This window comes from Protopterus annectens, chromosome 7.part0 (assembly GCF_019279795.1).
Source record: "Protopterus annectens isolate FY-2018-M chromosome 7.part0, PAN1.0, whole genome shotgun sequence".
Classification (NCBI taxonomy): Eukaryota; Metazoa; Chordata; order Ceratodontiformes; family Protopteridae; genus Protopterus; species Protopterus annectens.
This window is the reverse complement of record NC_056739.1, coordinates 1,284,270,842-1,284,291,511: the sequence shown is the minus strand read 5'-3', so window position 1 is coordinate 1,284,291,511 and position 20,670 is coordinate 1,284,270,842. Positions and strand designations below refer to the sequence as shown.

The following is a 20,670-nucleotide window of genomic DNA, read 5'->3' as shown; positions in this document are numbered from 1 at the left end:
GGAAAAGGGAAACAGTAAGAAAACATTAATCAAGTATCAAGTACTGCTTAACATTTACAATGGATACACTGTTTGATACTGTTTTAGCTGTTCTCACTTCTGCTTTTCATTCCTCTCATATCACAGCAAGTGTTTACAGTACTTCTGCATTTATCAGAGGCTGGATGAATATTAAAGGGAAAAAAACACTGTATATCAGTGTTCAATTCCATAAAAAACACTAAAACACTGTTATCATTTGTTTATTATTATTAATTATTTATTTTACTTTATGCTTTAGGATTTTGCAATGCTAGACACACACAAAGACTCTAAAATAAAGGATTAGGAAATTATACACAAAGGTAAAGGAAATCACAAAGAAATTCCCCGAGTTGCACAGTCTTTGCAATAGTTGAGTGATAGCTACTGGATTAAAACCTATGTTTCTAGGGGTTCATCTGGCACTCAACCTCCAATGCCTTCTAAAACATAGACATTTAAGATGTCTCACAGCACTTACACATATCTTTCTAGAGATGCAGTTTAAACAAATACCTGAACAAATGTAGAAGTTGCAGACAGCTTATAACTGCAACATATTTGTCTGGTAAAGTACTTACCTTCCTTGGTTTAATCTTGTCCTGCAAATCATATTGCCCAATACCTCTGTAACTGATTCCAAGCCACCACGGGAGTCCTTGTTTATCCTGAAAAAAAACAAAAGAAAAGCACAGACAAATGTCAGTGCCTAAATCTTAAAAGTAACATCAATTTAACACAGGTCGCTTACTGTGGAATAGCCTTCAGTCATAGTATCATAGGATATATAAGGGATCTAAGTCTAGTGGCCATTTACTGCTCTACATTCTCCACCCTTAAATCTTACCTATTTTTAAGGTGGGCTAGTCCAGACAAGCCAGGGGCGAATTTGTGAATACCCATTCAGTCATCCAGTTGCTGCATGAAGGAACATAATGTATTGCAGTGCTTAATTTTTACTAGAAGTCTACTCCAGAAGTGGGGAAGGCAATGCATAATGAATTTAGCTCTTCCCCATTTTCTATTTATTTGCTGATGTAGGTTTAGATCTCAAGTCGAAGCAGCACTGGTAACATTTGATTTATGGAGACAAAGAGATCCTGGACTACTGGGTCCCTAATGGTAGGGAAGGCAAGGCACAGATCATTTCTCAGATGTCTATGGGACACTGAATAAAGGGACTGTGCTTCCAGTCTTTTCTGGTAGCTAAGGGTTCTTAAGACACTTGTCTTTTTAGTTAGGAATCCCTAGAGTCTTTTCAGTTGTTTTGCATGTCTAGTGAGATACATCCCAAAAGGTGTATTATACGGTTGACTTAATTAATGCATAATGATATTTTTAGATCTGAATGATATTCTGTTGTGATCAGCTATGCTAACCATGACTCCCTGACCACTATACCAACATGACGATCAAAGGAGAAGGAACTTTCAACCCCTGTTACAAGGTCTCTAACTACATTCTCATGCAGGGTGTTGTCTATGTTATAAGTTCTGGAGGGGTTGTCTGCTGAAAGTGATACTACTGCACTTTTTTGCATTCAGTTTGAATCCGTTATTGTACATCAGGGATCATGCAGAAAGGTTAGGGTGTCAGAGAAGGACTTTAGAAGGACACCCAGTTTACAGTCATCTGCAAACTTGGTCAACCAAAAATCTTGGTTCATGATCTGGAGATCCAAAAAGTAGATGCCAAACGGAGGTCCCAGTACTAAGCTCTGTAGGACATCACCTACACCTTCATACTTTCTTTGGCAGGACCTGCTATCATCACTGTGTGGGTTCTTTTAGCCAATTTGATATCCACCTTACCACATACTGTTCTATTTGAAGCACATTTAGCTTGTTTGTTATGCTAGACAGCAGAATGGTATGAAATGACTTGGTAAGGTCAAGGTATGCTGCACTTACAGCATGACCGCTGTCAACAACCTGTATTATCCTTTCAAAGAAGTTAACCAAATTCATTTGACATGACTTACCCTTGACAAAACCAAAATGCTGATAAGAGTTTTAATAGGTTTCACTTTAGTGAAAGCTGACAAGCAATACAAATTAATACACAGGATATACAGTCTCACACAAATACATATCACACTAATGGTAAAAATAGGTGAAATTCATAGCAACAAATGAGAAGCTATAAATACGATATCACAATGTTCAGCATTGACATCAGCATTTGTCAAAACATATGCTACTGCCACTGAAGAAAAAACTGGAAGGAAGGATTCGCATTTCCCTTTGCAGAAAGTACACTGATCTTCAGCAGTGCAGGTACACAGTAATGCTTAGCTTACATGCAAAGTGTAGAGATATTTGGACCAGGTCATGTTATTCCTTCACTGCTTTATGATTTTTTTCCTGGTCTCAGAGTTCTTTAAAATGTATTTGGACTTTCATACTTTGAATCTTTGAATTTTCTTGTTATGGTTCACTACCTGTTCTGTTGCTTTACTTTAAATTTTTATAAGTAGAGTTTGATTAACTACGAGGGCGGCCGCAGTGGTGCAGTGGTTAGCATTGCCACCTCACAGCAAGAGGAACTCCGGTTCAATCCTTGGCTGAGGTGCCTTCTGTGTGGAGTCTGCATGTCCTCCCTGTGGTCTCATGGGTTTCCTCCGGGTGCTCCAGTTTCCTCCCACATCTGAATGACATGCTGTAGGTGGACTGGGCACTCTAAATTGGCCGTAGGCGTGAGTGCGTGCAAGTGTGTGCCTTTTGTGGAAGCCGGGCTGGCAACTCGACACCATAAAACTCCACTGTCAATCATGAGCAGACAGGTGATATGCTGTAGCGACCTCTAACCGGGAAAAGCCGAAAGAAGAAGAACAGTTTGATTAACTAAGGCATTTTTAGCTGGTTAATTTCTCTGTTTCATACAACCCATCTGAGTTTATATGCATTGCTTTGCTGGATTATTTTCAATGTTTTAGGGGTGATATTATTTATCTTATTACTACCTACCTGATCACTTGGCCAATCCTGCTTGTCAGTTATTAAGCTTTCCTTGGGAGAGCTTACTTTTTTGAGGATTCTTCCTTTATCATTATACTCTTACATCATAACGATAATAATGATGATGCTTATTTCAGCTCACTACCTTGCAATTGCCCTCCACCTTTATGATATGCTAATGATTCCTTCTTTGTTGTATTTTATGCAGCATTTCTGGCATTGCTAAAAGTCATGAGGTGGAGGAAATGGAGTTGCTGGCTCACATATCCTTATTTAAACAAATGCTTTCCAATTAGATTAGTTATGCAGTCAACTTTTCAACACCATCTTGTAGATGGAATCTGTTCTCCCCGGTTTTGCCAAGGGCTTGGTTATTTAACACTGGGTGTATACGGAACAAGTCAGGTCAAGTATCTGACTAGCTATGACTTATGAAACTAGAATTCATAACTGAGACTAGGGTTAGCCACATTCCAGAGCAGTAGATATACTCAGGATCTTAGTTATTCAAACACGAGGCAAGGTAATATCAGCAATGGGGTAGCTATGTGTTACTGAAACACAGATGAGATGGATTAGATTAGTCATAAAATAACAAACTCCACCAAGTATGTTACTGAGCCAGTTGTCCTATGTTTCCTTGATTTAAGGTTGCTTGGAAATCACTTGCTTGCTCTTAAGAGTAAAGTGAGTTTCACCATTCCACAACACTGAGTGGCCATGGAGTTGGTATCTAAAAGCCTGGAGGAGGAGATGAAATGGGGCTTGCTCCCTTACAAAAAATGTTTTGGATCTGAGCTACTGCAATGGATGGCACAGACATTTTTCAATCTGATGTGATTGCAGAAGTAATTTCTGAGCAGCCACTTTTTAATCTTTCATATTGGAAGCTTAATGTATAAGAAGGTTCTGCAGCCTTCTACTGATTTATCATCCACCCTGTTACATTATGATTTTTTTTTTTTTTTTTTTGTGAATGCACTGACTTCCTCCAAGGAGGCAATAAAGGAACACTCATAATGGATTATCTTGTGTGATTCCATAGTCTGGCTCAGCAACGAGTCAAGTGAACTTGTTATAGAACTACTCCATTTATAGGGAATTTTTGCCTTCACTAAGATGGTGTACCTCTGTGACTCAAATTCAAGGACACTCAAAGGATTTGTTATTTCAGCTGGGTGTAGGTATATTTTGCCTGATGGTGAAACCAGTTTCTTCATCTGACCACAGTCTGATCCAGCTCTACCTGGAACTCCCTTGAGTTCTTCACTGGATAGTAAAGTGATCCAGTACAAGGGACTTAAGAATGTTACAGATGGTGATTTCATGACCTTACTGGACTGACTTATTGAGGAGGAAGGTGTAGTAGCTTATAATGGTGCTATCACTGGACCTCTGGATACTGGTGTTTAAGAATGTGTAAAACCCTTGGCTGACTGCGACCAGAGAAGACTAGAATGACGAGGAGCTCAGCTTGCTGCAGATACAAAAGTTCTGAATGAAAAACATTTGGGAAAGGACATGCCCCCTTATGGATAAACTTAGACTGGGCAGCCATTATGTTCTGTGCTAAACCAAGATCTCATGTGAAAAGACAATATTCTTGGCCAAGGAAATCTCTGCATAGAACCATCCAGCTGTTAGTGTCTTAACTGTGGACACTTTGTGCAACCAAGCCTCTCTTTTCATGGAGCTTTGACCTCAGCAAGGTGTAAGGAGATTGTGTGTTTCTTTGCAAATAAGGTATCCTTGATTAAGGACATCTACCAAAGCGCCTCTGTGGTCGGGTAGTGAGTTGTCCTAAGTTTTCATGGAGATAGTTTAGGTGCATCAACTATAAAGAAACAGTGATGTTGCTTCACTTGTACATCCAACTTGCTTGAGACTGGACACAGGCCCTGGCAAGCTGTTTAAATATTGTTAGGTCCCTGGGTTTAATTATCTGAAGGCTGTGTTGACTACCTTAAGGCTGGTGGTCTTCTATCTAACTTAAAAGAAATGTTGATACTCCATGTCCTTAACAGACCTTTCTTGAACCTAGGCAGATCGGAAAATTTGCACCTTGCCTCTAAACTTCCTATTTTGAGTAAGGTTATTGGCAAAACAGTACATCTATGATCTGCATTCTTATCTTACATTTCTCAATCTTACATGTCAATCTATTTCTTTAATCAGGATATAATAATGGCACTGCATTCAACAAGGTAGTAAGTAGTCTCCTCAGGACAAAGAATTAAAGGTTGCATGCTGTCTTGGTCCTGCTTTATCTCTTGGCAGCACACAACATTGTAGATCATGAGATATAAACTAAACATTTCCATACTTGCTGTGCTCTCCAGATGCTCATTTAGTTTGTGTTGTAACCTTTCACACTATTTTCAAGTGAATATCATACAAGTTAATTCCTTGGCAAACTGTCCTCCAGAGTGTGGGGTCTGACAGGGCTCACTCCTGGTCCCTTTACTGTTCGCAGTTTAAATCTGCTGCTGAAGCAAGCTGTATGCAGCAGGATTGTACAGTACTATTCTTATGCTGATGATATCCAGTGGTACCTCTCCTCTTGGGGACATATGTCTGATTTTGCCAACTTAAATGTCTGTGGGGATTCCATTCTCAAATGGGTGAGTATTAGTCAAGCTAATCTCCAGTCACTGAAGACAAAGGAACTAGTGGGTGCATGCCTCTGTCCACTCATCTCAGAACGTACACTAGGGACCTCATATTTTTTGGGTTAATCATTTAGAGTTTGCAATGAAGATAAAATATGTGAGAGATTTAGTTATAATGCTCTGTCACTGAACAACTAGGTGCTGAGTCATCATGCCTCCATGTAAAGGACATTGCCGTAGTTCCATCATGGACTTGGTTACTACCATCAATGTGCTAGCAACTGTTTCTGTTGTAGTGCTCTGTGCCACAGGCTTTTGGATATACATCTTGTTTCCTGGTAGTGGGTCCAGAACTCTGCAGAAAGGGTTTTAGCAGGATTCTCTAGGTTTCAATATATTACCCAAATATTGTGGGAATCTGGACTGGCTGCAACATCTGGCTTCAGTCTGTTTCCAACACAGTTCTCCTTTATCAAGCCCTGCAAAATGTGGTTCCCATCTATTTAAAGGCCATTCTACACTTGACGTCATACAATCAAATCTTAAGACAAAAGGCTACTAGTTGTTTCCAGAAGTAGCCTGAAATCTTCTAGCAGATGCTCCTTTGCTTATCTTGTCCTTCTTCTGAAGAATCAAATATCTTCCCTGATTTCAGCAAGGGAGTTAAATGACACCTTCAGAAGGTCCCATAAGTATCATCTAATGAGTTTTCTTAATTCCGTAGGAATGTCAATGATTATTTTATCAATATATTTTAAATACTTATTCATGGCTCCACTTTTTATATGGCACTAAATGCTGTTGCATGTACCAGGTTTATATAAATGTTTGATTTGTTCCATTTAAACTGTAAAGTGCCTGTGTTACAAGCAATTACATAAAATGAAAATGAAATGTACTTAGGAAACTAAATCCCACTGATAAAGCAAATAAAGGACAGACTTCCTGGATAGTAATATTAAGTCCATCCCAGTGTAAGAAAGAAAATGTCATCACAAATACATAAACTGAAAACATTCTAATGAATGAACATATTAGAGTGGAAAATGCATCTCGGTTAATACACTAACTGTAAAAGTATCCAGAAGCAAAATTAAATGGACATCTGTTACAAAAAATAAAAAAATAATACCAAAGTTCAAACAATACTTTTGCAGGGAAAAAGATATAAGAATGTAATGTTCTCAGGAGAACCAGTGGGAATGGGGAAATACTGCAGCAGTTTCAAAGTAACAAAATCCAAGACAGCAAAACCTGTTAGAAAAACGAATAGGAGTTGGAGACACAACACTGTTCCACAATGCAGGTTTTTATTCCTGGTTTCATCACAGGCTCTGTAGCAAAACTGTTGCCAAATGTGATGTTTATAACTGTTTGGAATTTATCCAGTGGTTTGCCCAACTCTTACAAGTGTATTTTTTCATGTTCTCTGCAATTTACCAATTTACCTCAAGGTGTATTGAGTTAGCCCCTTGTTTAAGGAATGTGGAATACTTTGTCCTCTCACAGGAGAAACTTTTGCCTTTGTTAAGGTGACTTCTGCACATTTATTTTCAGTGATTCTTTTTTATTTCATTCAGGAAGCAAAGTGCAAGGAAGTTGAGTTTAACAAGAGTAATTTTTCCTACTATGATATAAAGTCTATGAAATAACATGTAGGACAACCAGAAGGTAAAGCTAAGGGAGATAAGAGCTCAAAGGCAATATAAGAAAGTCAAAAGTAATCATGGAACAGAGAGTAGTTACAGGTGCTGGTAGTAGGAAAGTTACAGGGAAGTACGGGACTGGTTAACTCATGCCTGCAACTTCACACCCCTATAGTGTCAGCATTGATCTAGCAGGTGTGGGAACTGAACCCACTGCATTCTGTTTCAAAGACAAGTGTGTAACCTGTTGAGCCACTGATACCACTAACTCAAGTAGGGAAATGGGTAAAGTGAACAAAATACACCTCCTCTCCACTGTAATCCATTGTTTTTATATCTATATATGGGTTTTGCTTGCAGATATTTACTTAGAAACATGTCTATGCTGGCATTTGAACATCCAGTTTTCATACAACACTAGTTTGATGTTTTAATAGAGATGCCCTGCAATTAAGGTTTGTACTACAATAAAGTAAAAATAACTGCTCTGCCACATCAATAGCATAATTATCTGCGTAAAATAGTCATGACAAAAGGGGCTTCTACTTTTACACAGCAAACAAAGCCTTCATCTGTATCCCAAAAAAACAAAATCTACTGAAATATAAAATACAACAACTGAAAACTTATTTCCCCTAAGTACCTCATTATTCCTGCATGTCTAACCAAATGTACATTTTACTTGATGGTATTTTCATAATTTCTTAAATGGTTGTTACCCTCATGTATCATCCAGACTAAATTCAACAAGTTTAATAAAAAAAATAGAGCCCAATGAAAAAAACATTGTATTCAACCTATGTACATAAACAAATTAGAAACATTAAATGCTGTTAAATTTATAGCTCATTCACCTTGACTGACAGAAGAAGTTTTAAATAAGTTTTCATTTTATCAGGTAATTTTTCTTCCTGCTCAATTAGATAACTAAAACAGTAGGCCTTTGTCCTCAGTATATTAGCAGATATTTTACTCTAGACAAGCCTAGCTAAATTTTGAATGCATGCATTTCATTGCTAGGACTGCAAAATGACATTATGTAGCATACAATTCAGTTAAATATGCAAAGCATAACTACGCAAAAAGTGGTGAAATGTTAGCAGTCTCCAACTAAATGATTCTTTATATATTTTATAACTGCAACCTTTTTTCTTGTAGCTTTTCATAATCTTTCATTTTCACTGTAGCTAAATGTGTTTATTAACTTAACACTCTATACCAATACATAGTTTTATACAACCAATTGTAAATAGTTGATTTCAGTTTACTGCTTGGATCTTGTTCTTGTTACTGCTCCTGCTGCTATGTATTAATTTTTAAAAAATGAATAAGAGATATTGGAGGAAAGAAAAGTCATAAACACAACAAAAAGAAGGCACCAACTTTTCAAGTACATTTCTGAAAATATGACAGTATGTACATTTAATGCTTATACAAATATTTTTGGGTCAAATCTGTCAGTAACCTCACACATACATACACACACACATGCACACGCACAATGATGGCACTATAAGAAAAACCTATGCAGAACTAGCCACATACAGCCAGCTTTCATCTTTAAGCAAACTTCACATAACATAACAAGGAAAGCAAAGTTGTATGACACACAACAGTAGCTTTTAGGAGTGACATTTGCAGCAGTATTCATAACATCTGGGCCTCTATTCACCAGTGTCATCTGTTGTCCAGGTATATTTTATAATGGCCTAAAGTCCCCTGCAAGAATAAGTGGCTGCAACACACATTACTGTAAGAGTATCAGTATTAGCCTACATGAATATGCAAATAATGGGTTCCATCTTTCGTTCTTCTAGTGAGAAACTCTTAGTGAAACCTATGGCAAACTACTGCTACATTGAGTATTCTTGGACTTCTGCAGTGGTATCCATAATATCCTAGCAGAATTCTAAGTAATTTTAAAACTAATCCAGGGTGGTGGACAACTACAAAATAATTAGTTATAACGCTACTACCACAAAGCCTGTTCTGCCTTTAGAATGGGCACCTAGCTTGTAGTGTTTTATAAAGGAATGAACTGTGTATCTGGCAGTTTAACTCAGAAGGTTAAGGCTATAAGCTGTTCATGACTTTTTCCCTCTAGTCTAGAGTTTGATTCCCCTAACTTCCACTTGTAAACTGGTCTGCTCAGGAAGCCTGGTTAATAAATAAATAAATACATAAAAAGCTACCCCGGTCACATCTTCATATATGTACTGCTGATAAACTTTTTAAAGGAAATGGCAACAATACTAATAAAAGGTGTTCTGGCTCCCTAGCAGAAGTCTGAGGCCCATAAGTGATCCCCTGCACTTTTCTCCCCAATATGGGAATATTATGAGATACTACAAAGTCATTACTCTCACTTACAGTCTTAGTTATCCAGAATCATAACTGCAGTCCTAAGATTTTCCACACAAACCCTCTAAGGTTTTGATACACTTGGTATAGTAAAAGGCAACACAATGAACCAGCCATTTCAGTAGAATTTTCTGATGAGAGGCAAACCAATAGAAAAGAAAACATTGACCCTTTTGTATGATATAATTTGTCAGTTTGTAAGAGTCTGCTCACATCTACCAGGAAGAGTTGGTGCATGTATCTTGGCACCATAACCTAAATAACCTTTGTTCTAGTACAACCTGGGTGTTGAAGGACTTGCCTAGGAAAGATTGGAATGAAGAGCCACAGCCCATTTGCCTCTCAAAGGGGGGGGGGGGTCAGTTGAGGTGTTTGTGCTAGGACATGCACTCTACCTATAATTCGTAGTGGAGACTGCAGATGGACAGAGGTGTGTACCTTCAAGGCAGTGGGGTTATGGGGGTAGCAATCACTTGTGTAAGCAAGTGACACCCATCACACTGCCACATTGTATGCCCACCCCTTAGGATCTTGTGAGCATGCATAGCGGACCACTATAAATTACAAATGAAAACCCTCTGATAGTTGCATGGATGATGACTATACCATGGCCATCCTCTTACACCATCAAGTGGAGAGAATGGATGATAACAGCCACTGTGGTGGCTTGATCATGAGCATGGAGGAGAAAAATGCCACCCCCCAAATTGTTTTCTTATCTGCTTTTGCTGTAATAAATATCTTTGGAATAAGAGGAAAATCATCATGCCTAGAAAAGAAACGTGGCAATGGAGTATTTCCCAAATCTGTGCACCTCTCAGAACTTGCTTTTAAATTATATTGTGACAAAGGTTCCTGTCTTCTATTGGCACCAAGTGAAGTTTAAAATTGTAGAAGCAAGATGTGCTTACAAAATTACTACATAAACCTTGGACTATTCTAGATGATGTATGCTATCTGTCAGTATGTGTAGCTGAAGATGAATCAGAGTCAGGATTTTTGTTTGTGACATTAATAACATCCACAAAAAAAATTATGCAAGAGAAACTATCCATATCAGTGCTTTTTACATTCATCAAACCTTGCAGTACCTCTTCTCTGATAAAGAAATATTCTTAATGTACCATCCACAAAATCCATTCATTAAATACACTATTTCCACATAGGCGCTACCTTCAGGAGGCAGAGATGATCAGAAGAGATAGACAGATGGTCATCATGATAGCTGTACATTCCAAGTGGAAGATACAGTGAGAAACTTTTTTTCTTCTTTCATAAAGTTGGAGAATCAGGGAAACTCAGCAACTCAGTGGTGCACAAAACGAAGGCATACTGGTTACAAATTTTGTGACACATCACGAAGCTCTGGGGTTCAGTTCTCATTCATGATGTCTCCACCATTCTGTTCTGTTTGGAGTCTGCATGTTTTCCCCCGTCTTCATGGATTTTCAGCTTGTTCTCCTGTTTCCTTCAGTACCTTACAACATGCTGGTTAAAGAAGCTGCTCTAAGGTACATTTACAGTGCATTTGCCATTACTCTTGTCACCTGGGCTGTACATACAAATGATCCGGAAATGATTAGTTTACTTACCTATTTAACAACTAAATAAGTTACATTTCTATGATCATACACATGAAAACATATCTAAGCAATCCTACCTTGGTTTGTGATATTCTGTGGAGTTGACTGGTAAGATAAGTTTTATTTGAATTTATATTTTATTTATCACGGTTTTTCACTGTTTTTAGGTAGGAAGGGATAGCTTGTTAACAAGATTTACTTTGACTCGTGTTTTGTTGTTTTTACCTTTAATTTCACTGTTGGTTGTTAGAAAGGGATAGGTTTTAGGCAGGCAAGCTCAAGCCATCCAAGGAGCCTAGACAGTTATAAATTCACATAGACTGCACAGAGGAAAATCCAGAGCATACCTAAACAATCCTACTTTGGTTTGCAATTTATTGATTTTTACTGTTAAGAAGTGTGGCTGCGAGAGATAGTGACCACAAGCTACTGCATGCATTCATGAGCGACGTAAAGGAATTACAGCTTTTGTCTGGCTTGCAGAACTTGTACAGTCAGAACAACTTTACTGTACTTACTTTAGTATTTAGTTGTATATTGGTTGTGTGATTTTTGTCATAAAAGTTGACTTAAATTCTCTTTGAATTCTGTGGTTACTGATTTTGATTATTCTTTTCTTTTACAATATTTTATTCATTTGAAGCCGAATATGGATTCCTTAAACGAGTATGGAATTAATGATTTGCTAATCCACAAATATCTTGTACAGTGTAATAAATATTATGCATATTTAAAGGTAACAGCTGATAACACTGGTGATCTGTGTTCCTCATGTGAAAAGTTGGATGATTTGCTTACCATTGTTAGAAGTAAATCTAGACTTTATGATGATGACTGCACTTGTGTAATTGGCACTGCTTGGAGAACCGTTGTTTCATATATTAATGACTAGACTGATGAACTAAATACTGTTACACACAGAACAAATAGAACACATTTAGGAAATGACGTATCTATTGTCTATAAAGATCGTTCAACCCGTATGAAACAAGACGATGTCCCTGACAACTTTGGAATTCTGGTTGCAAATATTCAGCAATCTGAAGATCCGGACTGTTTAGAAGGAAACAAAAAAAGAAAGAAACCAATAAGTACACAACAGATAACAAGGAAGGAAAAAAAAATGATTAATGTCTGTAAAGTAAAGAAAATACTTACTAAAAAGGTCACTTCCCAGGATTCATGAAGCTTGCGCCAGGCGCAGGCGTAGCGTAGGCGGTATAATGCCAAATATGGCCGTCGAGCGATTCAGGTATGATCCAATTCCAGGTACACTACCGGCGTACGCCAGAACTGCGCAGCCCTCGGCTTAGGTATGCTAATCACCCCATGCGCAGTGCCGCACCATGCAAATGAAGGTACATAGCGATTCATGAAGTGGTGCAGGCGTAAGCCACGGAAATGTAAACCAAAAAACACGGTTTACATTTTCCCAAACAGAACATCGGAGCTATGGAAGCGGACCAGACTCATGTATTACAAAGTTAACATATGCCAATGGCTAAATACACAGCCGATGGCAAAAGAAAAGATGCACAACACCTAAAAAACAACATTTAATGTCATGTCCACAGTAACGCAAAGTACAACCGCAGGGCATGTGTGCGCAAACTGGAACACAAAGAAAATATATACAAATGTCATAAAATCGCAATGTAATACAAATCAGGATTTCACCATAATACTCAATAGTATGCATGGTACACCACAACCAAGCTGTAAGGGTTGCTAAGGGTCTGTGACAGTGTTCGGCACGGTAACTATGAATTAGTAGTCAATGCCATGCAAATGAGGCAGGTAATACTGAATCGCAAACGTCCCGCCGGATTAAGGATGTACCATACGGCGCAGCGCTATAACACTGAGGAGTGTCTCAGAGGTATACATGATATCAGCAGTGGGGTGTGCCACTGTAGCTGTAAGCACATTGGAGCAATGCAAATCTGGCCTGGCCATTGCTAAGCAAAGCCGCAGGACAGGGGTGGGGAGGTAGGTATAGCATTGTTTAGCTGAGAGCACATATGGTGCTCGAAAGCGCATGTGTATGGGGATGAAAACTTGCCCGAAACCCGGTAAGTGGATGCACGCGCCGCGAACCATAGTACAAACAGGAAGGTCAGGGGAAGAAAAAAAGGAAATGCCACAGTAGGGTAATTGGAGTACAACTGAGCAATTAACACCTATTAACTCACAGCGGGCAATCGACGGCAGCTGACAAGTCTGCTCGCAGAAACCTGCAAAACAGGATAGGGGAGGTGTCGGATTGCAAAGAAAGGAGAACTGTCATAGCAGAGCAAAGCAAACCTACAGTAGACCGGCAATAGAACACATTACGCAAGATAAGCCAGGTCTAGGAAAGTACAAATGAAAGCAGGCTGCAGGATGCATGCCAGAAAATGGTAGGTGAAATGTGAAGAAATGTAAAGGGAAGGGCAAGAGGTAATCCACGGCAGCCAAATGTAATTCAACACCAAAGGCACCACAATAGTAGTTCCTGTAGTAAAACACATAAGATACCCTGTAGCTACGATCGTACATACACACCCTATGACATCACTGGTGTTCACAGCACAATAGTATAAAGTGTGAAAGCACCCTACACACATCTGTGTATTCCCAAACACTGCACCATAGGTGTAAACACACGGGGAACTTTTAAAATGTACATGTTGGGAGCTGCCATAGCTGTGATTCATCACCATGTGGTAGTGACTGACGGTGTTGTGGAGGATGATGCTGACAACCACCGCAGGCCACGGAGAAGGAGAAGAGTGTTCAGACCAAGAGTAACCTACCAGGGGCTACATGATCTGGAGATAGTAGAGCGTTACAGGGTGGATATTGACATCTTACAGCAAATAGTTGAGCTGTGCCGGCCACGCCTGAGAACCAGAAACAACAGAGGGGAACCCGTCCCAGTGGACACGAAGGTATGTGTAAGCTTGCGAATACTAGCCACAGGTACCTTTCAAAGGCCAACTGGAGATATAATGGGGATCTCACAGGCATCAGCATCCAGGGTACTACACCAGTTCCTGGATGCCATGTTACCACATGCCAATGAGCATATATACTTCCCCCGAACTCAGGAGGAATTGGCCAGCAATATGCGTCACTTCCGCCATGTGGCACACTACCCGGAGGTACTGGGTGCGATAGACTGCACGCACATACATATCAAGTCACCACTCGGTGAGCATGGTAGGCGCTACATAAACCACAAGGGATTCCACTCCATCAACTGCCAGGTCGTGTGCAATGCCCAGGGCATTATCATGGATGTGTGTGCTGGCAGCCCTGGAAGCTACCATGACTCCCATATCTGGCATGCCTCACAGCTGTATCGGGTATTTGTCAGGGGGGACATCCCACATGGCCACCTTGTGGGGGATGCTGGCTATGCACTGGAGCCGTGGATGATGACTCCCATCAGAAATGCACACACACCCATGCAAGAACGCCATAATGAGGAACACACACAAACCAGAATCATCATAGAGCGTGTGTTCGGGATGCTGAAATCATGGTTCCGTTGCTTGGACACATCTGGTGGAGCCTTGCAGTACTCTCCAGGCACGTGTGCCCACATCTTCATAGTATGTGCCATGCTACATAATATGATCCTGCGGAAACAGCTGCAGCAGGGACAAAATGGTGAAGGCCCTCATAGCCCACCGCAATTGCCAAGGCCATCACAGGCACAGAGGGATTCAGACCACGAACATCCTGTGCCATCCCCAGTAGGCAGACGGAGGTGTGCCCAATATGCCTATGCCTTGGCAAAGAGGGAACGTATAGCACATACTCTGACAGTGTAGGTCCCTATGGACTGACACACCTCTCCACCTGCACACACAGTAAAATGGATGGCACACACACACGACCACCTGTAAATTGTAATGTATAGGTGGCCTACTGTGTGAATCTTACATAGGCAGCCCTCAAACATTGTACACACAACAACTATTGGAACAAGGAATGTCAACACCTGAACAGTACATGCACCTATCAGCATATGTTGGTGCTGTGTGTATAGGTTCCTAGGTACATCGATAGGTACACGCCCGATTGTCAGAGGCCATACACCAAACGAGGCAAACAGTGTCTGCTGTCGCTACAACATCGAGTAACCAACTGTCGCTCAGTGGAGCAGAGGCAATTGCGAGATCACATGTGTGTAAGCACTGTTCTCCACACACTCTGCACGGATTCCTTGCTGCGTTAATGAGGGGCTCCACATAATGTAATCATGGATGTCGTGTCAAGGCATGGGGTGTACCCATGACAGGTATCCGTCACCCCAGCATGCTCCACCTATGGTCGTTTGAAGGTGTAGCACATTATCGTGTGGCTCACTGTGATATACATACCCAATGCTGGAGCACATCCAGTAAACATCACATGGACATACCATTAATTGGACTCATCCATATGTAAACTAACTGAGTTACCCATGTGATTGCAGTATGGAGTAACAGCCATAGTATACTCCACATACAAAACGCCATAACACGTGTACAAATCCCAGATGCCCAAGTGGTAAATGCAGTGACCGTCGTGCATGTTCCCGGTCCCACGTCCTGCAAGGGATGTAACGTAATCCCGAAGGCACGAATGCATGTCGGATGCAGGTCATCAGATCATGTTTAGCACATGTTAGCGGGAATATGCATTGCCCAGTGCTGGTAAGCATCGTTTAAATATGACTATACGGATATGTGCGAAACTGGGCTAAGCTTCTCTGAATATCGCGCAGATCACGGTCAATGATGTCCAGAACAGGTGAAACCAGCATTATTCACCCCTGTACTAATAGTGCCTGCTCTGAAGGGTAAAACGACCACTGCCAGGAGTAGAACACGCAATCATGTATACAATCACCTAACACTATGGTAGCCAAGATGTACCTACGGCAGGTGTGTAATGTTACAGGTTCAAACACAAACGTGCGGAGTTCAGGAAACAGTATACACCGACAAATACACAATGAAAGGTGTATTCTGCCTGTCACTCTCTCTGTCATATATATATATATATATATATATATATATATATATATATATACATACATATATACAATACAGATAGAAAGGGTGATAGAGAGATATATGTTGATATATACGGATTCACCGATATCTGCAAATATATAGATAGGTCAACGACATGTACACAACCATGGAGGTACAAATAAATAGGATACTGCCAACTATGGAATGTGTCACATACCGGCACGCGTAACCACGAGGCTGAAAGACCGAAAGAACACAGTACCGGAACACTAGAACCGCGAGTAATATTATCACAATATGAAGGGACATTTAGATACCGCTGCCGGTGTTGCGGTCCACGTAGGTACTGTGTTCAACTGTGTTTGTGATTGCTGTAGTCTGTGTATGTGTGTGTTGAGGGTGCCGTGTGTGTGTCCGTGTGACTGTAATGTTTGTGTGTGTGTTTGCATCGTGTGTCTGTTAGTGCCAACTCGGAGGTAGATCATTACGGTAGGTGTGGTTATAGCTAGCTGTAGGCATATGGTTACCACCTGTCCCACATTAGGAGGGACAGCTCCTCCCTCGGCAGTTGTGTCCTGACATAAAACATTACAAAGGGCAAATGTCCAAGATTGTAGGACATTAATATGTCCCATATATTATGTAATAGTTGCATTAAATAGTTATGCCTGTATGTAAGAAACATAAATGTTACATGCAATATGATAAGTAGCCAAAGTCCTACAACAATAAGTATGTATTGAGGATAACAGTATGTGCTATCCTGTGTACCGACCATGGGTATGTGTCGGCCTGTAAACACCGATGTGTGTCCCACAAGTGTCCCACAATGGCCATTTGAAAAGGTGGCAACCCATGCCAAAGAGGTTCAGTTACCAACACAACTGCAATGAGTGCAAATATCTGCGACAGAAATACACGGGACAGCTGCCATTTAGTAACATCCCTTTACATATCGCTGTAATTCTGGAAGTATGGAATTATCAACCTCACCTCCATACTATATAGAAACCAATTAACAACAGCCCAATGTATATGCCCGTAGCAAAAGTCTACTAACTGATAGGTCTTTAATTAGGGAAGGAGCCCACACACATATAAAGAATATGTAGAAATGCAAGCCCAACATACCTGTATATGCTACGTACACCCACCTACATCCCCCACACATGAAACTATAGCAATACAGACTGTAATTACAGCACAAACATCCAGTCAAGTCAATTACATCTGCAGAAGCGTTAACATACCTTGTGAGAGACGCATTTTAAAGGCGCCATGTGAAATCGTAGCCGCTGTATAATGGAACAAACGGCGATGTTACAGGTTTTGTTTGCAATAGTCCCTTATCAGACGGTTGGGATGACAGGTACACTCACATGTAGAACCACATACTCTAGCCATCACACACAATCCATGGGGGACAGGAATCCAAACTATCCGTGTCTCTACACATAGCAGTTGCAATTACACACAACAAAACACAATACAGGCCGTCTCCCCGAAGGTAGGACAAATGGGCAATGCCCAAGTGGAGAATTCAATTATACCCCACTGTTGCCGCGTAATTGGCAAATGGAGTAGCTGCACAGCTGATGCGCAAGTAATAATTCACTCAGGAACACCAACTGGTGGCAGGAAACCACATGTTACAGGTATCGACGTATATAAGGATGACTTGCCAGACATTCAAACTGTATGCTCATACCATAGAACTGTTTAAACAGTGCAAGAGAGATAGTTACGAAAGTCTGGAACGATAACAAGGTATGTAGAACACTCAGTATGTAAGTGTATGTATAGCCTGTTTTGTATTAATTATGTTAGTGTATGTATAGCCTGTTTTGTATTAATTAAATGTGTCTGCAATGCATAAAGTGGGAAAAGGTATTATGTAGTGATGTCTTGCTGAGCATAGTAACGCTTGTAGAAATTGTGCGTCCTGCAGTGGGCCACAAGGTAAACATCACAGACACCACAAGGGATGCTACATGAGGGCTTTAAACAGAACAATTCCATACCACCCGCCGTCAGTGGTAGGGTATGTCCAACAAGTACGTGCCATAGCAGGGGATAGTATATGTTGATATACTGTCACAGTAGGCATGTGTATGGGCATATAACGACAATGACATGTCTAAGGTGGTCCCGCTGTGCAAGTATGCTTTGCATTATGGGATAATATGTAAAATATGTGTAATGTACAGTATTGTAGGTAGATATGTCAGATATTCTACACAGGATAACAGGCATATCATGCATACCAAAGGTATCATCTATTGGCATGTACAATATACAATAACAGGATACATATGGCTTGTAGTCACGGGACACAGTAACAGCATGATAGCTAATCTAAATGGAAGAGCAACTCAATTAACCATGCACAAAGGACATGTAATAGCTTCACAGGTTCATAGTGGGGTACTATGCAGTCTGGCAAGTCTATGTGTAAGCCCAACTACAGTGTTTACATCAGCGGCACCTCTCTAAGGTAGTGTTCTGTCTATGAACAGCAGAGCCACGTGTTACCTGCACCTCTGCACAGTACAGCCACTGCAGTGATCCCTGGAGTACATGCGTGTCTCCCATCCACCAAGTGAGGTATCACATGAACAGTGCTACTGAGTGTCCCTGCGTGACGTACATAGGAATCATGTTCCAAAGCATGGTGAGTGTCTGGTTTGGGAATGTAACCCTCAAGCACATCCCACTCATCGTTGCGTATGTGCACATATCCATGAGCATGTTGCTCACAGTGGCTTTTTCTTATGTCGCTTATGTGGAGTATATCCATGAATATTGTTGTGGACATGGGCCCTGTCTGTTCAGCAGAGGTCACCCCTGAGTATGTAGTATGCAAATGTGTACAGACGTGGTGTCCGTAGTTCTGCCGCATATGTCAACCGTCAGAGCTCAATAAACGTCATGGCGTGTTAATGTTGTGGTATGTAAAGCCATAGCTGTTCTGTAAGGTACACCCTAAGCGGGGTGTTGTACCCTTGAATGTGTGTATACGTCTGGAGTTCAGAGGTACAATGGGTGCCTATGTTCCAGCTACAAACCCAGTACAGATAGGTGTGGCCACGTAGAAGGATATCCACGCCACAGTGGCAATATGGTTATCAAAGGAGTGGGTGCAACATACGTGTGTACTACGATCATGTACAATGTGACATATATGTAGGGGACTACCACCTATGAGATAGTCAGTGGGTGAATGGTGTAATGCAAAGGGGATGTTCATGCACCTTGTGTCATGCAGCTTGAGGCCATGATATTGATATCAGATATCCGTCACAGTGACACCCTTATGGAGGGAGTCAGTATCAGCTAGTGGATCAATCATGACACTTTGTATGCAGTTGTCTGGAAAGCTAGTCAGGGAAAGTCCCTCTGTGCTAGCCTGTACCTGAGGGAAGCATATACCGAACATGAGGGGCCCTATGACTGAGGACTGTGGTACTCCAAGTGTAACTAAAATACAGTAGGTACTATGGTATGCTACCCTCATTGTGTGTGTCCTGTCCGTGAGCCACTTTGCATAACATCCTGAGACATAGGGTTCGATGTGCAGGTGGATGTGTATGTTGTCAATACCAGAATGGAGAACGGTGCTGAAAGCCAATGAGAGGACAATGTAGGCTGTGTGGACCGCCTTACCGTCATCAACTACCCTGGTAAATGTATCAAAGGAGTCACCAGGTGTAGGAGCCATGCTCTGGCCCTAACAAGTCCAACCTGGGTGGCATCAAAGGACCGGAGCCCACCAATGCCTCTGTGAATGACTTCCATGATGATGTGCCCCATGTCCAGTCAGGCATATAGGGCAATAGTCCCTCCCGTGCATTGTGGCACCACCTGTGCAGAGTGTGATAACTGTTGCTGTGTGCCATTCAGGGGCCACAATGTCTGATACAAGGCTATTATTGAATATGGTGGTCAAGTGGGGAGACATGTTGTTCAGAGGTTTGTGTAAATCACAACCTGGGATGTTGGACGGTCACATGGAGTCAGTGTTCCAGGCCTTATAGAGTGCAGGTTAGTACTGTGTAGTTATGACCGCAGGGACACCGCAATGTTCCTGCATGGATTGTGGCCCTGTAGGGAGTGAGAGGGTGTAATGTTAGCATTGAACCCATCCGCCAGCATGTTGCCAACATCACTTGGTTCTGTAATGTTCCTGAGTAACTGTTGTATGTCAGAGCAGATGTGGGTATTGCCATTGACTACTGACATACCTCCATAATGCCTTGTGGTACACCCTGGAATGTGTCGCAGTAATGTTTATGTAGCTAGGTTCAGAGTATGTGATGAGGGATCCCATAGCCCTACTGAGGCTGACCAGTGAGCTACCCCACCCATGGGATTGTACTCCACTTTGCAACAGCCTCCACCTGTTGTTGTAAATTATGTCCATGGAACTGGACACCCAGAGTGGCGTCCGTTATCTGGTAGGTACCATCATGGCTCTGTGTGGAATA

The 20,670-nt window shown here is 41.1% G+C and overlaps 1 protein-coding gene across 2 annotated transcripts in view; it reads right to left on the bottom strand.

Annotated features, from left to right (window-relative positions):
• FRMD4B (FERM domain containing 4B) overlaps nt 1-20,670 on the bottom strand; it is a 2,055,076-nt gene that overhangs the window by 407,396 nt on the left and 1,627,010 nt on the right. For both annotated transcript variants that reach the window (XM_044077901.1, XM_044077900.1), the window contains exon 11: nt 603-689. In XM_044077901.1, the coding sequence (XP_043933836.1) occupies nt 603-689 (87 nt within the window). The remainder of the gene's footprint in view (nt 1-602; nt 690-20,670) is intronic.